The following is a 20,023-nucleotide window of genomic DNA, read 5'->3' as shown; positions in this document are numbered from 1 at the left end:
ATCTTCCTACAAATTATCTTGAAAACAATTTATACAGCATAGACCAGATATATTTTATGGGAGCCAATGATTTGACAAGAACAATTCATATGCATTGTGGTGCGTACCGACACGAGCACCAAGTCAGGTCAGATTCTCTGTGTAAACCTGTCAAAATAACACTGCTTGCACAAGACTTTGGTGTTGCCTTAGTGTAAAAGCTCTTACACTGTGCATTATAGGAGTGCAAGAGAGAAGCAATTTGATCTAAAGCCCAAGTGGTGGTCTGTTTTGTCTGTAACAATTCACACACATACACATTCATTCACACACATAGGCACACTGCTGAATCATGCCAAAAAGGCTATTTGATCAGCAGCAAACTCGGGAGAGGTGACGTCCCATCCGACGAGATTCACACGCTCCCCGCTCTTCAGCACAAAAGGGCAGAACAACAATATTATGGTGTCCACTGAGTGCCTACCCCCCAGTAAAAACATTTCTGTGAGAGTGGGCTTGACCTACCTCTTCTCTCGTATAAAAACACAAAGCCGAGTGTATTCTGACAGCTGCTGCCCGGGTGCCCTGTGGAGAACAGAAGGAGAGCTTTGAAGATCTTGACCTTCTGGAACAATAAAACGCCATCATCAAACACTTTCCTGAGACAGACTGCTGACCCACAGATCCAAGTGTCTGCTTGAGATAATTCATATTAAACTGTAGGGATCACTGTGTGTATGTGTGTGCATGTGTGTTGGAGGCACATATAATGTGCTCCTGCAATCTGGACCAGTCAGATGCTCCTGACTGGCAACATGTGGAGTGGAGTTTACTACTGCTATCTGATTCTGAATCTTACCACCTTCTAATGCTTTCACACACTGACATGCTTTCTGATATGATGTGACGGCAGCATCACAGAGTATCCATTTGGCCAAGAAATGTGTCTACCATTAGTTCAGCATTACTCAGAGTTTGAGTCACTCTGGCTGTTTAAGTTCTTTGTCACAAAGAATCAAAAGCCAACAATGACTCAAATATGAATAAGAAAAATATAATAACCCTGTACAGCATCACTGCACCAGCACCAAGCAAGATGTGTGGAAACATACCATTTCACAATGATTAGAGCCCATTTCCTTAAGAAAGTGAGACTTTGCATTTAATCACCAAAAGAGTGATTCACAAAAAAAAATCTAACTTAAAGTTCAGTTAGAAAAAGTAACTGATCACAGATGAATGGTATGGTGATAACAGATAATAGTGATGCTACACATGGTTCCAGTGCTACTGTACTGGGCGAGAGATCAGAGGGGTTAAAGGGTAAACTGGTTGATTAGAGTGGCCTCCAAATGTAGGCACACCCGTGTGCAATATGGAACTCTGTGGCTTCAAGGTCAAGGCAAAACCCCTTCCCTTTGATGGCAAAAGGAGGAAGTGCGGCTATTTACCACCTCGAGAAATACGCCAGGTGGCAGTTTTTAGCACAAAGTGAAACAGAAGCTAAAAACATTAAGCTTGCAAGGGGATGGTGTCGATAAGTGAGAGCCACCTTTCTGATCTCCTGCGCTCATACAGTACTCACAAACTGATGTTGCAGTTTTTTTCATAAGGCCTTAGTACAAGTATATAAAACAAGCCTTTGATCTTATATAACCTTGCCTTAGCGTAACTGGCGAAAGGTGTTGTAGGGCAGAGATGCCAGCCAGGCCCTCTTGCTCATCGCGCAGGGCTCCGAAGGCCTCCTGTCTCTGTCCACATGTTAATCTTTACAGGGCACTCAAGGAAGTGGCGTTGACAACCTAGTTTTGAGGTCAAGAGGGGGCCATGGGTCAAGCACTTCCTGCTGACATGAAAGCACATCCAAGCACACCTTGCTCTTGGTATCTGTCGTCGGCCCCTCTGACCATCTGTACCTACATAATCTGGGGCTCATCGGGCCCAAACAAAAGCCATGTGTTAATTACCTTTGAAGGTGTAATGACTTCAGGGCCGCAGCCGATCTTCATCTGGTTTCAAAGCGAGGGCCAGAGAACAGGTTACGCTTCAGACATGTTACAGTCGTCCTCTCCCCTACCTGCCTGGCGTGTTTTCATTTTAGTGGGATAACCATGCCTTTTGGTTTCCTTAACACTGGAATCCTCTCCTTTCCCGTATCAAATCCAGAAGTACACAGCTGCTTCACTCTTGCTTTTGTGGACTCTTAAGTAAATTAAGGAGAAAGTTCTGACACATGAGAATTGGGCCTACACCTGTCCTCCAGATGTGAGGGCGTTCACTTTGATGGAATTTGGTCTTATTCTTCAAGTGTTTTGTCTTAATTGTTTTTGTACTGCTCACTTTAGAAATATTACTTGATTGTGGTAGTAATCAGTATTTAGTTCTACTTTTCTCTATTTACATCCATCACTTTCCCCAATTAGAGAGCTTTGTGAAGGAAAAAAGAACGATTAAGTGGATTAATTTAGAGACTGACAGAAACTCTATATGTAGATCATATTTATCTGTCCCAGCTCTTTTTCAGAGGTAGGAAGTATCCAAAAGAAGCCCCCATCCACTGATTCCAGTTATGTGAATTATTAACAGATCAAAACCAGATAGAGACGAGCGAAAGGTGCTGGTAGCAATCTGCTCATTAGTCATCATGAAAACAAGATGATGTGTCCTGATGACGGCTCCTCTCGCACTCTCACGTTTGTGAGTAAAGCCTGACTAACACTTTCGTTCTGCCCACAAAATGACCATGCTCTTCCTACCCAAGGAGAAAGGGAAGTGGTGCTGTATATTTCCAAACAGATATGTTACCTTGTTTTGAATAAATGTTTCCACTGGCCAACCACAGGTTACCTCAAAAGCAAAGATGAGATCTTTGCGGGAAGACACTCAGATTTCAATGGCTTAGGTGGCTTTGTAGGAAGTAGTGGTGGCACTAAAAGGCTCTTCCTCTACCCGAGTGAAAATGGCTTTAATATATGTCAGTCTGTGTTACTAATTAGATCACACGATGATAATTATACCTACTCGTGTTTGTAAGAGGATATGCATCTGAATACATCAAAGAGCAGTGCGAACTTGGCAGCCACATGAGTTATGTACTGTCTATCCCACTTCAACCTCTTGAAGATACGCAGTCATTCTCTACATCCTCTCTGCTGAGAATAAACAAACACACTCTCTAATCCTTTGAAATGTTTTTCCTTTTGAAAATCCTAAACTCCAGTTTCCAGTCAGGGGATGGTCAGGGGCCCGCAAACACCTCTTGATCCTCAGGGCATCTAGAGGAGAGTCTGTATGATGTGGGGAGGAGAGGCTCTCCGCTCCTGACCGACTGTACAGGTGAAGACAGACAGCGATCCTGTGAAGCCGAGGCTGGGCAGAGAAGCAACTCTACTGCCAGCCTGCTGGAGGAGAGGTTGGTTATAAATATCCGCCTCACACGGCAGTTTCCTCAGTTTCCTCCAAAAGCAAACACTTCAGATTCTACCTTGTAATTTATCACTGCTCTCTCCCCTGCGGAGGGAAAATCAAGGGAAAGGAAATGTTGAGTTGAAAGATTGCAGTGTGTACACTTGTTTTTTTTTAATTTTTTTTATTTTCCATGTGTCATTTTGTCTCTTTATGCTGTTTATTAATATTCACTGAGCTCCACCTGGTTTCACTGGTATCACAAAATGTTTTACATTCTTTGAAATGTGTGCTTTATTTCATAAGTATTTGCTAACTCGCCAAAATATGACTTGTATCACATGGGTTTTTTTTATACATTTGAAAAGATATGTTACTGTTTATTTTATTTGTGTACATCTTAAACAAAAATTATTTCAAATTAAATTAATTTAAATAAAAATAAAATTGACATATAATAGATTTTTGTAATAATGTTACAAGAGAATAAATAAAAATAACTAGAAAAGAATGTGCTACTGTGTTTTAACCAACAAATGAAAATCAGTAAACTGTGTGTAAACATACCCCTGATGCATTTTGAATCTACGTAATACCATTTTCATGAAACACTGGATTTACTCAGAGATGTTCACAACTACATTTCATGCAAAGTTCACATAAAACAAACAATCACAGGTAGGAACAGAAGTCAGAAATACATTTCAGAATAGAGTATTCTGGCATCACTTGATGGATGTGTACCAGTATATAACCTAAATCTACCATATAACGATTACTGTAGACATATAAGCAACATGGCAAACAAAACAGAAAAAAATGCATTTTACTTAGGGTACACTATAAAATCTCCTGATTTCTCCTGCACTGCTTGTATTCCATTGCCCAGCTTGTGCCTTCTTTTATGTAAAAGAACCAAACACATGTCTTCACCTCGCATTTACTGACACAAATTGCTGACAAGTCTCAGGCCAATGGCATCAAGTTTTACTTGATGGACATGGCAAAAATATTATTTAGTCACATTATTGAGATTGTTGACCTGAGCCAGGTTTTCAGTCTCCAAAGTTCACCGAAGCTTCTTTCAGCTTCAGCTGAAGCCACAGGAAAAACCAACAGCAGCGTAACAAGAGTTTTAACCTCATCAAACAAACCTCTAACCTCAAAAGGCATTGTTTTTAGAACTGTTTCTGGACTTGTAGTTGTTCTTTGAGATGAACATGGATACTTGGACTTTCAGATTCTCTTTGTCAAGCTCTGGGTATTGACAGACAACATTGTTCATTTCCCCAGTGAGGAGAGCATTCTCTAATTTGTGCAAGACTTGCATATCTGCCTGATTAAACCGTTCTTTAAACTGCATATCCACAGTATCTAACACCTTATAATATTCAGTCCTGTAATACACTTCTGGGGATTTTTGGCCTATGCTGAGCTGCTTTGCCAGTGTATCTTTTGGGGGGCTGTCTTTGGTGAAGGATTTGGATAGCCTCAATATCCAAGGAGTGTGCCACTAACAACGCTCTGAAAGTGCTCCTCATTCCTTTTTACTTTGAAGAGCGGAGTTCACATATTCTTCTGCAGCCTGCATGCCTGCAATGGTCTGTATTTTCTTCTGCAGTCACTTGTTTAAGCATTCTAGCCCCCCAATTACTTCTGATGCTAAAAATTGACCAAGGACAGTTTTCCTTCTCTGAAAACGGTCTAGGAGACCATTTGCTCTGATTCCAGTGTCTATGGGTCATCTCCTCAAAAGTCAACAACACACTCTGACACTGACTAAGAACAGCAGAAATGGCCCTCTCCCTAACCGTCCACCTGATCGGAAACAGAGGTTTCAGTGCTCTGGTTTTGTTTTGTCCTGATGTTGCCTGTCCCTCAAATACTGCCTTGAATTTCCCTGACTGGTTACTGAGAGTTCCCAGCTCATGAAACCACTGTAAAGAGTCACGAATCGAAGGAGATGCATTTCAAGCATGTTGTGTGATGAGGTTTACACAGTATGCACCACAGTGTACATAAAGAGCCAATGGCTGCTTTCTCTTCAACATTGCCTGTGCTCCTGTGTATTTCCCAGTCACACTGACTGCACCGTCATCCTCTGAAAAATGTCCATGCTACTGCAGCTGACCTGATTCTCCCTTGCCTTCAGATCAATCAGAGCCTCAATGCCTGCCTCTTAGACATGAAGCAAAACAATAAATATCTGTTTTGTATCTGCACATGCATGAAATACACAATAATTTACAATATTTTGGCTCAGTTTTCACAACAGAGTTTTAATGTGCAAAAGCTTCAACACAAAATGTAATTCTAATTTTGAACTAATGCATGAAAATCTCATGTAAAATGAAAACAACTGAATCAAAATAAGTAATATATCATGCGTCAGGTTTATCAGTGCATCATTAAATTGTATTGTTTCATGGATGAATAAATTGTTAATCTTTTTTTTTTAAATTAAGTGGTTTTAAATTATGCTGTCAACAAGTGATTATATTTAAAACAGAATATGGCATGGTAATTTCTGGAGTCATTCTACAGTATAGTGACAAGGAAAAATGTGCAACCCACACAAAAGTGCATATTTAAAATGCTGTAGGGGTAAAAACTTTTTTTAAATTAAATAAACTGTATTGATTATGATGATGTAGTCAGGAGTGATTTAACACTAAAATAAGTTCATTCATTCATACAAGGCAAAATGATGATTGTCACTGTCATTACATATTATTTTAGTTTTTTGCACTTTGTATGTAAACCAAATTTTGTGTTTAATAAGTTAAATTAAAAAATAAATTAGTAGTTTTGTATGTTCAAGAGCAGTAATAAATCTTATCACTTAGCTGCAATAAGACCCCACCTGAGTTTGACTGTGTTCCCTGCAGATGATGCAATGATGAGTTGATGTATGAGTTAGACAAAGTAAATCTCCCTGATTACTTACCACTATGGTATTTTAACAGTAGTTTCAATGTCAAGTTCAAGTCTGTTGATTCAGACTATTGAAGAGTTTCATGCTGCTAATACAATGGAAATTTTTGACAGATGAGCAACAAGGCTCAAACATTAACCCATCTTTAAAACATCTCAAAAACTTACAGTAGGCAGAATGTATTTTATAATCATCTTATGAACTTACAACCAGACATTTCACTGTGGCATCAGAGCTCACCTGGGAGCCTGCAGTTCCACCTGCCTGTGTATCCTCTCTGGGGCTGCTGTCTGGATTTTCCTAATATAATGATGCATGGAAATCACATACAATCAAATTAGTTGGGTATCCTGCAGATACCTTTGGATATAAATAATGTCTATGATTAAATAATGACTCATTCAATAATAACTTAACACATGATCCACTCGTGAAAAGGGATAGGCGAGAGGATGGCAACGTTCCTTAACACATTATGGCTACATAAGAATATACTGTCAAACATTAATATTGTTTGCTAAGATTTGATTACAGAAAACTCCTTTAAACTTAACTTTTTACTTACACTTTGGGTCTTCTTAAACAAGGGCCTGATATCTACCCTCTTTCTCTTTTTAGCAGACATTTTTGGCTACAGTGATAAAATTAGTTAGTATTAAGATTAGCAAACTAACACGTAATGCTATACCTAAAATTGAAATATAAAATCAATTCACAGGTTTAAGTTATATCCAGCAAAGACTATATTTCTTAATTCAATGATGTTTGAATTGTTTAAAATAACATTACCAACAACTTCAAATTGACCACGGTTCATTCATCTTACACAGATGCTTTTACCTCCACTGTGCTGAAGCCTTGGGTATAGCGAGCAAACAATGTGTAGTACACGATCATAGACATATATACATGGACACCCCATTGACCTTTGGATCATATGTTAACCTCGCCGCCATAATGGACCAGGCAAGACTGGCCTATAAACAAATACAAGTAAATGGAGGAGCTTTGGGTTTTTTTTGGATAAAAAGCACTATAACATTTACATTTTTTGACCAATTTCAATGAGACGTTTTTGCCAGATCATCTGGTCAAGTATCCTCCATATCCCGCTCTGTCACTCAGCGAGTGTTCAATAGCCAGGTGTTTGCAGAAAACGTTATACAAAAATACTGGTAGGGACAATTCAGTAACTCCTTAACTTTGGTAGGGACATGTCCCTACTGTCCATACCCAAATCTACGCCCATTCATATGCCACATATACTAATGTGTGTCTCAGATGTGCATTTTTTTTATTTTGAGATGAAGGGTGTAAAGGCGGGGATGATGATTTCAGATTCCTGGGAGAAAATTCCCAGGCCTGGAAGAGCCCATGGAAAGTAATCAAGTAGCAGAGTGATGAAAGGCAGCCTGTCAGACAGTTGGCGACTATGGGTGCTCTTTGGCATGGGCCACAGCCCGCTATACACCAAAATATGACATCAAAGCAGGTACCAGGCCAGGCCAAGAGGCTGGCACTGATCATTGTCTTCTTTGATTACAGTAGCTTCATCTTCTTGCTGAGAGGATAAAAGAAAACGGCTGCTTGGTGTTAAGAAAGTGTCAAAAATAATGAGGCACATACCATGCGCTAATGGTGTCCCAGTGGCTCTGTGGATTGAAGCGCATACCATGTACTCACAACATTATGGGCCGATTTCCCGGACAGGGATTAAGTCTAGTCTAAGACTATGGTGTTTCTCAGTGGATATTTTCACAGAATTCTGTCTTTAGTCTAGGACTAGTCTTAATCTCTGTCTGAGAAACTGGAACCAAAAGTTTGGATGTAACAAGAGATTTATGCTACATGTCAATAATTCCTTCTCCTTCATATTTCTTATATTTCATAGAAGAAGAAGAAAAACATTTAAAAACAACTGTTGTTCTCAACTCTTCATACCTAGATTCTTAGTGTCTACATTCTCAAAACTGTTTCAAATACAGCTCTTACATAATTGAATAATGACCATGTTTTACAGCAGGGTGTGGACTTCAAAAGAATTTCCCCTAAGAGACTACCAGGTTAAAGGACAGAAAATGAATAATGTGTTGTGGCTCTACTGTCATGACCTGTAATAAGGGCTTTTCCATGTCCTTTGGCAAATCTGTGGCATAAATAAACATTTCCGAGACAAAAGGGCCTGATTCTCCTCCTGTCTCTGTAGAGATGGGACTAAGCGCTGGGGAAGGAGGGCTGCCGCCTCTCTGATGATAATAATAGCAGGTCTTCAATGGTAATTCGTCTCTGCTCCCTCCTCTGTCGCTACCTGGCAGAGGGCACAGCACAGAGTGATTCAGGCACAAAGCATGAATGGAAAACTCCTGGAGGAGGGCCACACACTCACGCACCGGTACCTCTGAGACAGCCGGGTCCACATCGTTCATCCTTAAGTGCACCAACACACACATGCAGGCACACACACAGGCATGTGCCCCCACCCTGACTGACACAAACATCTATCTTGCTTAGTATGAATGACGTGACAGAACTGTTTACAGGCAACAGCAGCTATTTTGTGACCATCATTCAGATGAAAGATCAACAACAAACAGCTGACCTGTCAGCTGAACTATTTGGTTACCCTTTGGTGCCAGAGAGACCCCTAATGCAAGCTGTCCTATCTTGAAAGAGTTCATTTTTATCAAACAGGGCATCATCTGTAACCAATAGACGGCCTCCTCTTACGAAATGAGAGCCTGCTCGACAGATGTCTCCTGCCTCTCTTACTCTCTCTTACTCCCCATTTACATCCACATCTTAGATGGCACCTCTTGACTTAACTTGACCAGGATCAAGGTTGTTTACGGATTCTCTAGGTAATATCAGGAACATGTGGTGAGGGCACATGAAAGGAACTCTACAGTGTGTTAACACCCAAAACCTCTGTACATGTTTGTTTTGGGTTTTAAACAATAGTTTCAACATGAAATTAAGGGGACCTGCTTCCGGAGTTTTGCCTCAAGGTGACACAGAACAGAAGCTGAGGCTCAAAACGTTTTCAGGGGTGGATAGCCTCAAACGTCAAAGCTCTCTAACATTACCATCAGATCAACTTGTTAATAATCCTGTCATGAAAATATTCCAGGCAAAATCATTATATTTACATGAATGTATTTGTTTTCTTTTTTGAGAGTAGCACAGTGAGTTCCCTCTTACCAAGCTACCACAAGCAATGAACAAAATGTCAAAGTCTGGTACTGTCTTTTTTGGAAAAGCAGCAGAGAAATGTTAGCCACAGGAGAAATTAAGAGCCATTACTACAATATACAAAAAAACCTCTGAAGGTTTCAACAACTTTTCGAGTAATACATAACACCTGAGTCGTATTCCATACATTTCCAGTTCCTTTTGCGTCCTGGCTTTTAGCAGATTTCCACACTTAAACACTTTGTGGCATAATGCCACTAAGTCTGAGGCTTTGCTGTTGTGACCTGCATGGGATTTAGTGCTGCGGTTGAGTCCCACAATCCCTAACCTGATATCATATGTTTTTTGCTGGTGCTGTGTAGTTTGCGCGCTCTGTGTAGGTGAGGGTGGCAATTTAAAGGAATTTAAAGAAACTCCTCTATGAAATATAAAAGTTTTATAGATGGTGATCTCTCCTTTGTTCTTCCAATGAGGACCTCCACCTGTTTCTGATGATGTGAGCCAGAGCCTGTCCCTTTCAAGAGGCTGATCCCTCCTGATCTCTTTGATGTAACCTGACCTAACAGTTCCAACTAGCGGGATTTGATGATCACGGATGGACCCTCGACAACAGCATGTGCAAATCAAAACTAACAGGCATGGGGAGACGGACGATGGGGATGTGTGAGCAGAACTGGCAGGCTATGTAGACAGAGAACGCTCACAGAGCTATGATGTGTCTAAACGCCAGGCAGGCAACGGTCACATGATCAATGCTGCCAGCCCAGACTTAAGCAGTAAAACCTGTGGATCTGTGAGGGCACATGCAACTGATCGGAGATGAAAGACAGGCTTTGACTTTCACAGGAGGCCTGGAGTTGGGGTGGGGGCTATGGGGGCTACGGGGGCACTTCTGAGGGACTGCCATCAGAACAGCTGGGTCATTTTCAAATGACCTAATTCTAGGATTAATCCATTCGGACTTGCATGGTTAAATTTGTGTCTATGGTACACACAGACGATGGGAGGCAAAGAAAAAGGGACCAAGAGAATTACTGGTGAAAGCCAGAAAGGCTTAGCGCGAGGAGTTCAAACAAGGTGCACAGTAGAGAACAAACCGCTCAGCACCAACAGTAGCAGAGCTAACCAATGTTTCTAACTCTGACTTCAACATCATATTGTTAAGTCATTTTAACACAGAATCTGTCATGTTCTCTCTCTGAATCTACACATTTAGATCTCTCGTGTCTCCTCCTCCATGTAACATAAGAGCATCTGCAGCTCACACTTCTCACTCACTTGGGTCAGAGGACGTTTCGACACACCGTCGGGGCATCTCTTCATGGTAGTGTGTGTGTGTCAGAGGCCAGCGTCCATCTGCGAGTGATTTAAGGGTTACATTTTTTGGGATGACGTGTGATAAAACAGGGAGGTATGGGTCAAAGTGACTAGACTCAATCTGTGACAGAGCCTCTCCTCCTGGGCCCTACCACATGTTTTAATCTATACAAGCATCTGTTTGAAGTTCCTTATGAATACCATCAGTCCTGCTGGTGACTTCATATCCATCTTACCTGACTCAGAACAGTTCGACATCCTTTAGGCACACCGATTAACCATGGGGCTACAGTCAGTAAGTTTGTCTCTGAGAGGACATGAAGCTGTTTTACAGTTATGATGTTCTTTTTGTTAAAGACATACACAGTACGTGAGTATCCTCTATAATATCTATCTATCTATCTATCTATTCAAACCTTTCCTCATCTTTTGTTTTTTGTATGTTTTCTTCCAAGATATAAAAAATTTAAAGATTTAGATTTAAAAAATCTTCTTGGCAAACCCTATAAGTTAAAACTGTGGATGCTTGATCACTGAGAGAAAACTGATCAAATGGATCTTGAATTGATGATAGGTGAGCTTGTCGACAGACGCAACTTTGTCAAAAAAACGATCCACAAAAATTCTCTCAAACACTTCATATGACATCCGTCTCTGCCTCCTAATCTTGCTTCTACAAATCTGATACAGCAACAATTAGACATTTAACAATAAGCTACATAACGCTGGGGTTCATTTTACCATGTGGATGTGAGCAAAATCCTCTTAAACCACTCTAGGGTCTAGGGCTTTTTGCTTTCATAAAAGAAAGAAGGAAATGTAAAGGTATGCATTAGTAGTAGAGCAGTAAAGTCAGTAGTATCAAAATTGCATCTGACTTCACAGTCATCCAGACATTTAAAACTAAACTGAATTATGGTATTGTGGCCTCAATCACAGACAAGTGTTATCTTGATTAATAATCACTTTCGGTCTGTGGGCTAAACTTTAACTTAAATGTGTCCTTAAAATGAGAGGTTGTTCGAGGGAAGCCTACCTCAACCGTAACGAGGCATTCCTGTGTTAAAAAGCTGGCTTCCCATCAGGATGCTCTGCTCGACTTAAAATATACAGTAGACCAGGAAAGTTTGGAAGAGACTGAAGTGGGAGGGAGGAGGCGAGACGGGGGAGAAAGAGTGATGGTTGCTTTGATCTTTAGAGGCCCCGTCTGGATTAAAAAGAAAAAAAAAAAAAAAAAAAATAACAAGTGTCCAAGTCCCTTTTTCTAAACCTTAAGAAAACATGAGCAACTCAGTTAGTCAGTACTGGATGTGATTGTAACAATGAGTTATGTGTTTTTTTAAGAGGCGGTTGATAGTGGATTAATCTCTGAACAATTATTGTTTTACATTTAGGAGAACACATAAAGTGAAAATTAAAGGAATAATAATAATAATAATAATAATAATAATAATAATAATGATAATAATAATATGGTGTTTCCTTTATACAATTAGGTAAAGTATCTTGATTAACTTTTCTCTTTCAAGAGAAACCTGGACAAATATCGTTGGAACTCTGAACAAGTTTTGATCATGTTTTGTTTTTTCCCCACTTGATTTTCAGGCAAGTGTGTAACAAGATGCGTATTCTCACTTCATAAATTTGTGGTGGAATGGGAAATGGGCATTTCAAGGCCAATAAAAGCCACCACATCAAATAAAACATCGCGGATCAAAAGAACCAACGCATGGACATTTTTTCCCTCTATAAATTAAAAAGGGGGGTAGTCTGCCACGCTTGATCATGCCCTGAGTCCTGCCCCGCAACTGCGATTGGCTGGACGGACACACAAGGGGGGAAAGTTTGAATAAAATACAAGAGCATGGCACCAGTGTTGTCGTTCAAGCTTGTGCGCTTGGTCCAGCAGCGCTAGAGTTGTAGTAGATAGATGGGCAAACAGTTGAAGGCGTATTATTTCAAAGTTTGAAACATATTCACAGAATTCAACGGATGACTGTGATCGACCTCAGAGGACTTTTGATTTTAGCTGACATTAAATTGATGCGTTTCTGGGAGCGGACGACAAGTGTTGTGGCGTCTCTAAAGCCGTGCGTAATTGCCGTTTCTTCCTCAACTCCACTGGTAAAAATTCCTGTTTCCCTGACGAAACGTTGCATTTGAAGGAAGAGCATTTAACCGGCGGATAAGATGACAGCGATCAGAATGGTTTCATCAGTGCTGCTGCTGGTGCTGATGCAGTCCGGAGCTCTTTGCGCACGGAGGTTCCGGGGTGGCCGCAACCCACAACCACGACGCTCACCACCTCCTCCCACATACCGGGCGGACCGGAGTGACACCACGGAGAGCTTCCCTCTGGATTTCACCGCCGTGGAGGAGAACATGGATAACTTCATGACACAAGTGAAGAACCTTGCGCAGTCTCTCTACCCGTGCTCCGCGCAGAAGCTCGACTATGACATGAAGCTGAACTTTTTGGAGAATACATCAGTCACCTGCAACGACGGTAGTCCTGCGGGGTATGTACCAACAGAAAAAAAAACACATTACAGTGTGATAAATGATGGTTCCCATGTGATCGGATCACGACAGGTCAAAGCAGGGTCAGCTTTACAACAGTGCACCTTGGAGCTAGAAGGAGTGTAGAGTTATTTTGTAAGAGTTCTTCAGCAGGTCCTGCTGGTCATCCTGCTACCCGAAGTAACCCGCATGTTTCTGACCTAAGGATAACGATAGAGTTTGGAGAGTGCGCACAAGAGGGAGACATTCTCAGTATTCGGCTTGACTTTAAATGTTAAACATGGGTTTTCGACATTGAAATGCTGACACTATTATATATATACATATATATAAATGAAAAAAATGGGGACTTGTTCAAAACAGGGCAATGTTCCATTAGACAGAACAGGGTTCAGTCAGGATAACATAGACAGCTGCTTTGTGTCAGCCAAGCGTGAAATTTGCGGATAGCCACATGGCCTATGCTTCATTTCCTTTGCTTCAAATTAGAATGCAGGATTTGCTCTGCAGAAAGTTTTAGATTTAAGTTTTCAGACCCCCGCCCATCTCTCCCTCTCTCTGATGATTGCACCCGGTGCGCAAACTGTTGCAATGTGATTTGAAAGCAGTTTGTCCTCCTGTAACTGAAACGTGGAGAATGGGTCCTGTTAATTTTATGTTTGTTCCTCATAAAATGATTTTCAGCCTGTGCTCTATGGGGTAAACAGTGGATCACTACTTGATCAACATTTGCTTGCAATAACATAAACTGTTGCCATTGTTGTTAAGCAGAAATCCATTTGGCAGTAATAAAGCCTGTATGATTTCGCTTCTAAAGAGGGATAAGCCATGGCACTAAAAGCATATTAATGTCAGACAGATCCACTGACTCTCCTATTGTATAATAAACAAACAATGTTCAGTCATATAGACTCTGCTTTTATATCCTATTTGATGGCAGTGAGTCAAATTGTGTGTTGAACTGATTCTCATTGTTTCAGAATACACATTTTACTGACAATTGGCAGACTGAGATTAATCAAACACATAGTTCGGATTGCAGATTTTATTTATATCCATACATTTTTTTTTACATGTTAATTGTCTTTAAAGGTTCTTTAAGGAAAGTGAACTTCACTTGTGTCTAAAACTGGCGATACTTAAATTGTAAGCATAATAAAAGAAAATTACATATATACGCACTATATACAGTAATATTGAAAATCATTGTAGAATATATGATAAGCATATAGTCATTATTTGCAGTTATCAGTATCATATGTTTTTTTTTATTACTGTTAATGTTGTCCATGTCATATCAGGAGGCTTTGATGTCTGGCCGCCATTGTGCATAGGAACTTATCTGAGACCAGTTTGACGATGGGAGATGAAGACTTGACTAAAATGGGTTTTGACATAGAAGTCTCTTTATGGATTTAGTATCCTGTCTAATTCCTGATAAAACCCAAAGTGCCTGATAGAGAAGCATGGTAAAGCTCTTAGCTCTGTATAGACACAACACGAGTACCGGCGCAGGGGACAGTTACTGGCAGATGGCCGTTTCATTCACCACTGTGGCTGTTGTCAGTTAAGATGCTAATCCATCAGATACTGAAATCATTTTTCCAGTGAGGGTTTCTCACAGTTACAGATAAACAAGAATGCAAAGAAAAAAAAAAATCATTCACTAGGCGTAAAGGTGAATCTGTGTGATTCATCTTCTGGAGCGAGATCTTGCACTTGTTAGAGTGAGTGGATTGATGCAGCACCTTTCCCTTTTGGCTTGTTCAGCTTGCCAAGCCCGCCCTCACATTGTTGTTTGGAAGTAGTGAGTAAAGTGTGCTGTCCTCAGCCTACATCATTGACTGTGGTTTGCAATAACAGTAAAACAGCTTTAAGCGCAACCAAAGTGTGATTCAGCATCTGAGCAAACATCACAGAGCTTCAGCCAAGTCTGTCTTCTTTAAAGTCACTGAAATGTATTTGGCAATCATTTGAGTTTAGTCATTGGTAGAGTCTGGTGGATAAACTCTCTAAAAAAACAAATCTCTCAGCGTTACAGAAGCACATTTGGAACATCTGTCCTCTGTGGCTGAAGCTACTTTTCACACCAGACATTTTTAATTTGCCTCAACTGTGAAAAAAAACAAAACTTTTTTCTGTAATTGATATTGACTAAATATCTGGTTAAAGACAATGATGGTAATGCGCTAGAGATGAGTACGTCCTGCACATCCTGTAGCATTGGAGAATCATGATAGCATTGCCCTCTTCTGGGCTGACAACATACAGCACACATCTCATATAGTCTAGCATGCATAAACTTCAATTTAAAGTCCCAGTGTGACACAAAAATGAAACCAATTCACTTCATCTAACCCAGGATACATATAATGAAGCACTACATTGGGCATATGTGGGTCCTACGCAACAGACAGACTGTGTGTTGACATGAATACAAGCCAAAAGTAGATGTGTTATTTCTTCTTTGATTTTATCAAATTTTGTGTGTGAGGACACCGCTGAAGAATGATGAGCTCAGACTGAAAGAATATCATGGTACATTGCCTTCTCTGGATTCATTAAACATGAGGGATATCATCTACTGGAATTTTCAGTACAAGCAAGATAGGGGAAAGGATGAGGTCTATCTCTTGTTTGATCACTAGATCAGTTTCCTAAGTGCAGAATATACACACAACCTCATTGTTCTCCTCTGTAAAAAATTATCTTGGTGTATTTCCTTTTTTGCTGTTTTCTGTCACCTTTCTAAAGATAGGAATCAACACAGTAACAGGACATCCTCTGTTTAGCTACAGGTGATGATGTCATATGTGTTTTTATTTCATGCTTGCATACCATCGCTGAAGGTAGAAACAGTGAGGGCATAACTTTAACCATTTATCTCATCTTTCTCTGTCTGAGAAAGAAAGTACACCATATCAAAATTGTGGAATGTGGTTGTATTTCTATGCAATTTAAATATATTGTCATGCAGGCAGTGTAAAATAAATCTTGAGGAATTTAGAATTGTATTAACATATTTTTTTTATACTTCAAGATTAAGTCACACGCCTGCTATGATGTGTTGATTTTATATTCTTTGGTCTCTTGTAGGTACTACCTGAAAGAATCTCGAGGCAGCAGACGATGGTTGATATTCTTAGAGGGTCAGTATTTAGGACTGGTTTGTCTAATTAACTAAAATCATTATGTTTCTACTTTCATACCCATATTAAGAATGCTGATGGCAAAGTGTCTTTCAAGCAAAACATTTTGAAAATCCATGCAAACGGTATTGTAAAGAATTCATGTGAGAAATGATCTGTGTTGTGTTTTTTTATGTATCTTTGTCCAGGCGGCTGGTACTGCTTCAACAAAGAGAACTGTGATAGTCGATATGAGACCATGAGGAGACTGATGAGCTCATCCAAGTGGCCCCAAACTAAAACAGGTCAGCCTCAGCTAGCCTCAGCCTCTCACTCCAACTATGGCCTGTAGCAAATCCTGACCCCTCACACAGTATCCAAAGTGCTAACATCCCACCATAATGTCTCAGTAATTTAAAGGATCGGATGTACCTGTGCTCATCTGCCTTGTTATTGAGACTGACACCCGGTCATAATTTAGCTGTGGCGTAGGGCTACCTGGCGCCCACTGCTATAGAAGCATAGACACCTCCCTCTCTCATTGTGGTGTAATAACTGTAATCCATGTGATGATGAGGAAGAAGAGGATGTGTCTGGGAGTGCCAGGATGGCTAATGATACATGTTGATCTGTCTCTGCAGGCACGGGGATCCTGTCTTCCCTGCCGGAGGAAAATCCTCACTGGTGGAATGCCAACATGGTGTAAGTTGACTCGTGTTTTGTGTGTTTGTTGATGCTTAATATTTAATCATAGCCAGCAACTTTAACTTAATGTTGTTTGTGCAGGTTCCTGCCATACTGCTCCAGCGATGTGTGGAGTGGCGCAACTGCCAAAACAGAGCAGAGTAAGACAATACTGAATCATCAAAAACATAACATGTACTGCATCCCTCTTTAAGAAAGATGTTTTTCTACATGTTCCCCTCTCTCTTTCTGTTGTGTGCAGATGGCTATGCCTTCATGGGCTCGCTGATAATTCAGGAGGTCGTGAAGGACCTGCTGAACAAAGGTCTGGACAATGCCAAGGTTCTCCTTCTAGCAGGAAGCAGGTACATTCATGTGTGAAAAACATAAAATTAAAACAGTATGATTCATTCATATTCCTGTATACTGTATGTACTCATAAGAATTTCTGTATGCAGTGCTGGTGGCACGGGGGTCCTGCTGAATGTGGACCATGTAGCAGAGCTGTTGGAGGGACTGGGGCACACCGGGATACAAGTGCGAGGCCTGTCTGATTCTGGCTGGTTCCTGGACAACAAGCAGTACCACTGCACTGACTGCGTTGACACTGCCAGCTGTACCCCCACTGAGACCATCAAGAGAGGCATCAAGTATGTGAATATTATCATGAAATGTTAAAAATCATGATTTTGTAAATAATTGTGTGATATGGACTATTTTAGTTGGGTGATGAGATCATAAAATTGCTAATTGTCTGTCTGTACATTCACCTGCCCCATCAGGTACTGGGGAGGAGTGGTACCAGAGAGGTGCAGACAAACCCATGAAGGAGAAGAATGGAACTGTTTCTTCGGATACAGAGTCTTTCCATCAATAAAAAGTGAGTTTGTGGTTTCAAATCTGTACTATGTACATTTTGCACATATATGCTCACATATCTTTACAAGCGCAAATCATCTGCATGGCAATGTCTAAATAGATGTATACTAAACTATATATACACATGCATATATTAACTCTAATCTTCTTATAACTGTTTAATCTTCTCTGTTCTCTCTGTGCAGGCCCTGTGTTTGTGGTCCAGTGGCTTTTTGATGAGGCCCAGTTGACAGTGGACAACATCCAGCTGACAGGCCAGCCTGTGCAGGAAGGCCAGTGGCGCTACATCCAAAACCTGGGCATAGAGCTAAGGAACACACTAAAAGACGTCCCGTAAGGCCAAGTCTCTACATTTAAAGAGGATAATTTAAATATGATTATTGCATGGTTTCAGATTGAATTATGTCTTCCTTTTTTCAGGGCTATGTTTGCTCCAGCATGCCTATCACATGAAGTTATCACCAGAAAGTGAGTATTTTTATGTAGTTCTCAAAAACCCAGTTTTGCAGTGTATCATTAACAGGAGGCACAAAACTTTGTGTTCAAGCAGTTCTGACTGTGAGCTGACAGCGCCCTCTTGTGTTGTGTTCTAGTTACTGGATTGATGTGCAGGTTAAAGGCACTTCCTTGCCCCGAGCACTGCACTGCTGGGACCGCAGCCTCCAAGACAACAGGAACAACAAGGCCCCACCCAAGGGTTGCCCTGTGCATTTGATTGACAGCTGCCCGTGGCCACACTGTAACCCCACTTGCCCCACCATCCGAGACCAGTTCACAGGACAAGAGATGAATGTCATTCAGTTCCTCATGCACATGGGCTTTGATGTGCAGAAGATGGCCCAGCAGCAGGGCATGGACCCCAGCAAGCTACTGGGCATGCTCAGCAGTGGCAGCTAAAGGGACACATGCATACACAGCATCTCCAAGCTAAGCCCGATTAGGGTTGGCTGGTCTCTCTGGCCAGTCTCCCACGCCTGATACCTCCAACTACCCATCCAACTTCACAACCCATTCTACCTAGTCTATTCCCCTCTGACCTCCTGTTTACTTTTGGTACGAACCTCAAGCAAACAAAGGGGCTTAGATTTGTCCCACAATCCCTTCCTCACAACTCAGTACTGGTGACAAGTACAGGGGGCAATATGCCACCATGACAAGGCACAACACACTGCTACTCTCCATTTAAATTATCTTTTGCTTTGTAAAAGAAAAAAAAATATCACGAATGTAATCCAGTTTTAAGGATGCTCAGTGATGTTTTGTTTTTTATATTATTTTCATCCTTTCATATAGATTATATTAAGTCATTGTTAAGAAAAAAAAAGCCACAATGACATAAGGATGCTGTCTTTGTTAAGTAGTCACTATAGAGTATATGGGTATAATTTTGTTCAAACTGTTTTATAGTTGGGTTTTACTTACATCTCATCACACAATAACCTACATCAAAGCAAAAACAGGGGCATATGATGAGGTGAAAAAAGCACTGGATCGGGAGGGGACTGAAAGAAATTTAGTATTTACCTCTAAAACAATGGCAAGAGCGATAGAGAGGCATATGAGCAACTTGTGGTGCAACACCAAATAAGCTGTTATGATGTCCCATTACACATATAACAGTTACACAAATCTAGAGGTTAAATTAAGACACTCTTAAAAAGTTACTGAAATTAAAGCCTTAAACAAAAAAAAAAATATAGTCAAAAAAAGACATAATGTTCAACACTTGAGATAAAAAACATAAAATAAAATAAAAAAAGAATCCCTGTAGAGGTAACTCTCATTCATGACAGTGTTGGGATCAGAGTGCCATATTTCCCATTTTGACTGCTGCGAAGATGTCGTGATACCTGGTTTAGTCATAAAGAAACAAACTGTGGTGCTCAAGTGGACCTGGAGACACTATAAGTTGCTATACAAACACCACAGTGCCATTGCATCTAGTCTGTACCTCTTTCTCACCAGCTGCATCACCACAAGAGGACCG

General features: G+C 40.7%; 1 protein-coding gene across 1 annotated transcript; it reads left to right on the top strand.

Annotated features, from left to right (window-relative positions):
- Positions 1–12,764: 12,764 nt before the first annotated feature.
- notum1a (notum, palmitoleoyl-protein carboxylesterase a) lies at positions 12,765–19,581 on the top strand. Its single transcript, XM_042392090.1, has 11 exons — positions 12,765–13,344; positions 16,442–16,494; positions 16,683–16,778; positions 17,115–17,175; positions 17,260–17,318; positions 17,420–17,522; positions 17,616–17,807; positions 17,940–18,037; positions 18,222–18,369; positions 18,457–18,504; positions 18,630–19,581. The coding sequence occupies exons 1-11, from the start codon at positions 13,016–13,018 to the stop codon at positions 18,931–18,933; spliced, it is 1,491 nt and encodes a 496-aa protein (XP_042248024.1). The 5' UTR covers positions 12,765–13,015; the 3' UTR covers positions 18,934–19,581.
- Positions 19,582–20,023: the final 442 nt, after the last annotated feature.

This window comes from Thunnus maccoyii, chromosome 18 (genome assembly GCF_910596095.1).
Source record: "Thunnus maccoyii chromosome 18, fThuMac1.1, whole genome shotgun sequence".
Taxonomy (NCBI): domain Eukaryota; kingdom Metazoa; phylum Chordata; class Actinopteri; order Scombriformes; family Scombridae; genus Thunnus; species Thunnus maccoyii.
Note: the sequence above shows the minus strand (reverse complement) of the source record. Positions and strands in the feature narration are given on the sequence as shown.

What these genes read in the sequence shown, in the direction of transcription:
- notum1a (XM_042392090.1), top strand. Translation starts at nt 13,016, where the DNA reads ATGACAGCGATCAGAATGGTTTCATCAGTGCTGCTGCTGGTGCTGATG. An exon ending in GTGGCCCCAAACTAAAACAG is followed by an intron (nt 16,779 to 17,114) that starts GTCAGCCTCAGC and finishes CTGTCTCTGCAG; the next exon opens with GCACGGGGATCCTGTCTTCC. An exon ending in CTCCTTCTAGCAGGAAGCAG is followed by an intron (nt 17,523 to 17,615) that starts GTACATTCATGT and finishes TTCTGTATGCAG; the next exon opens with TGCTGGTGGCACGGGGGTCC.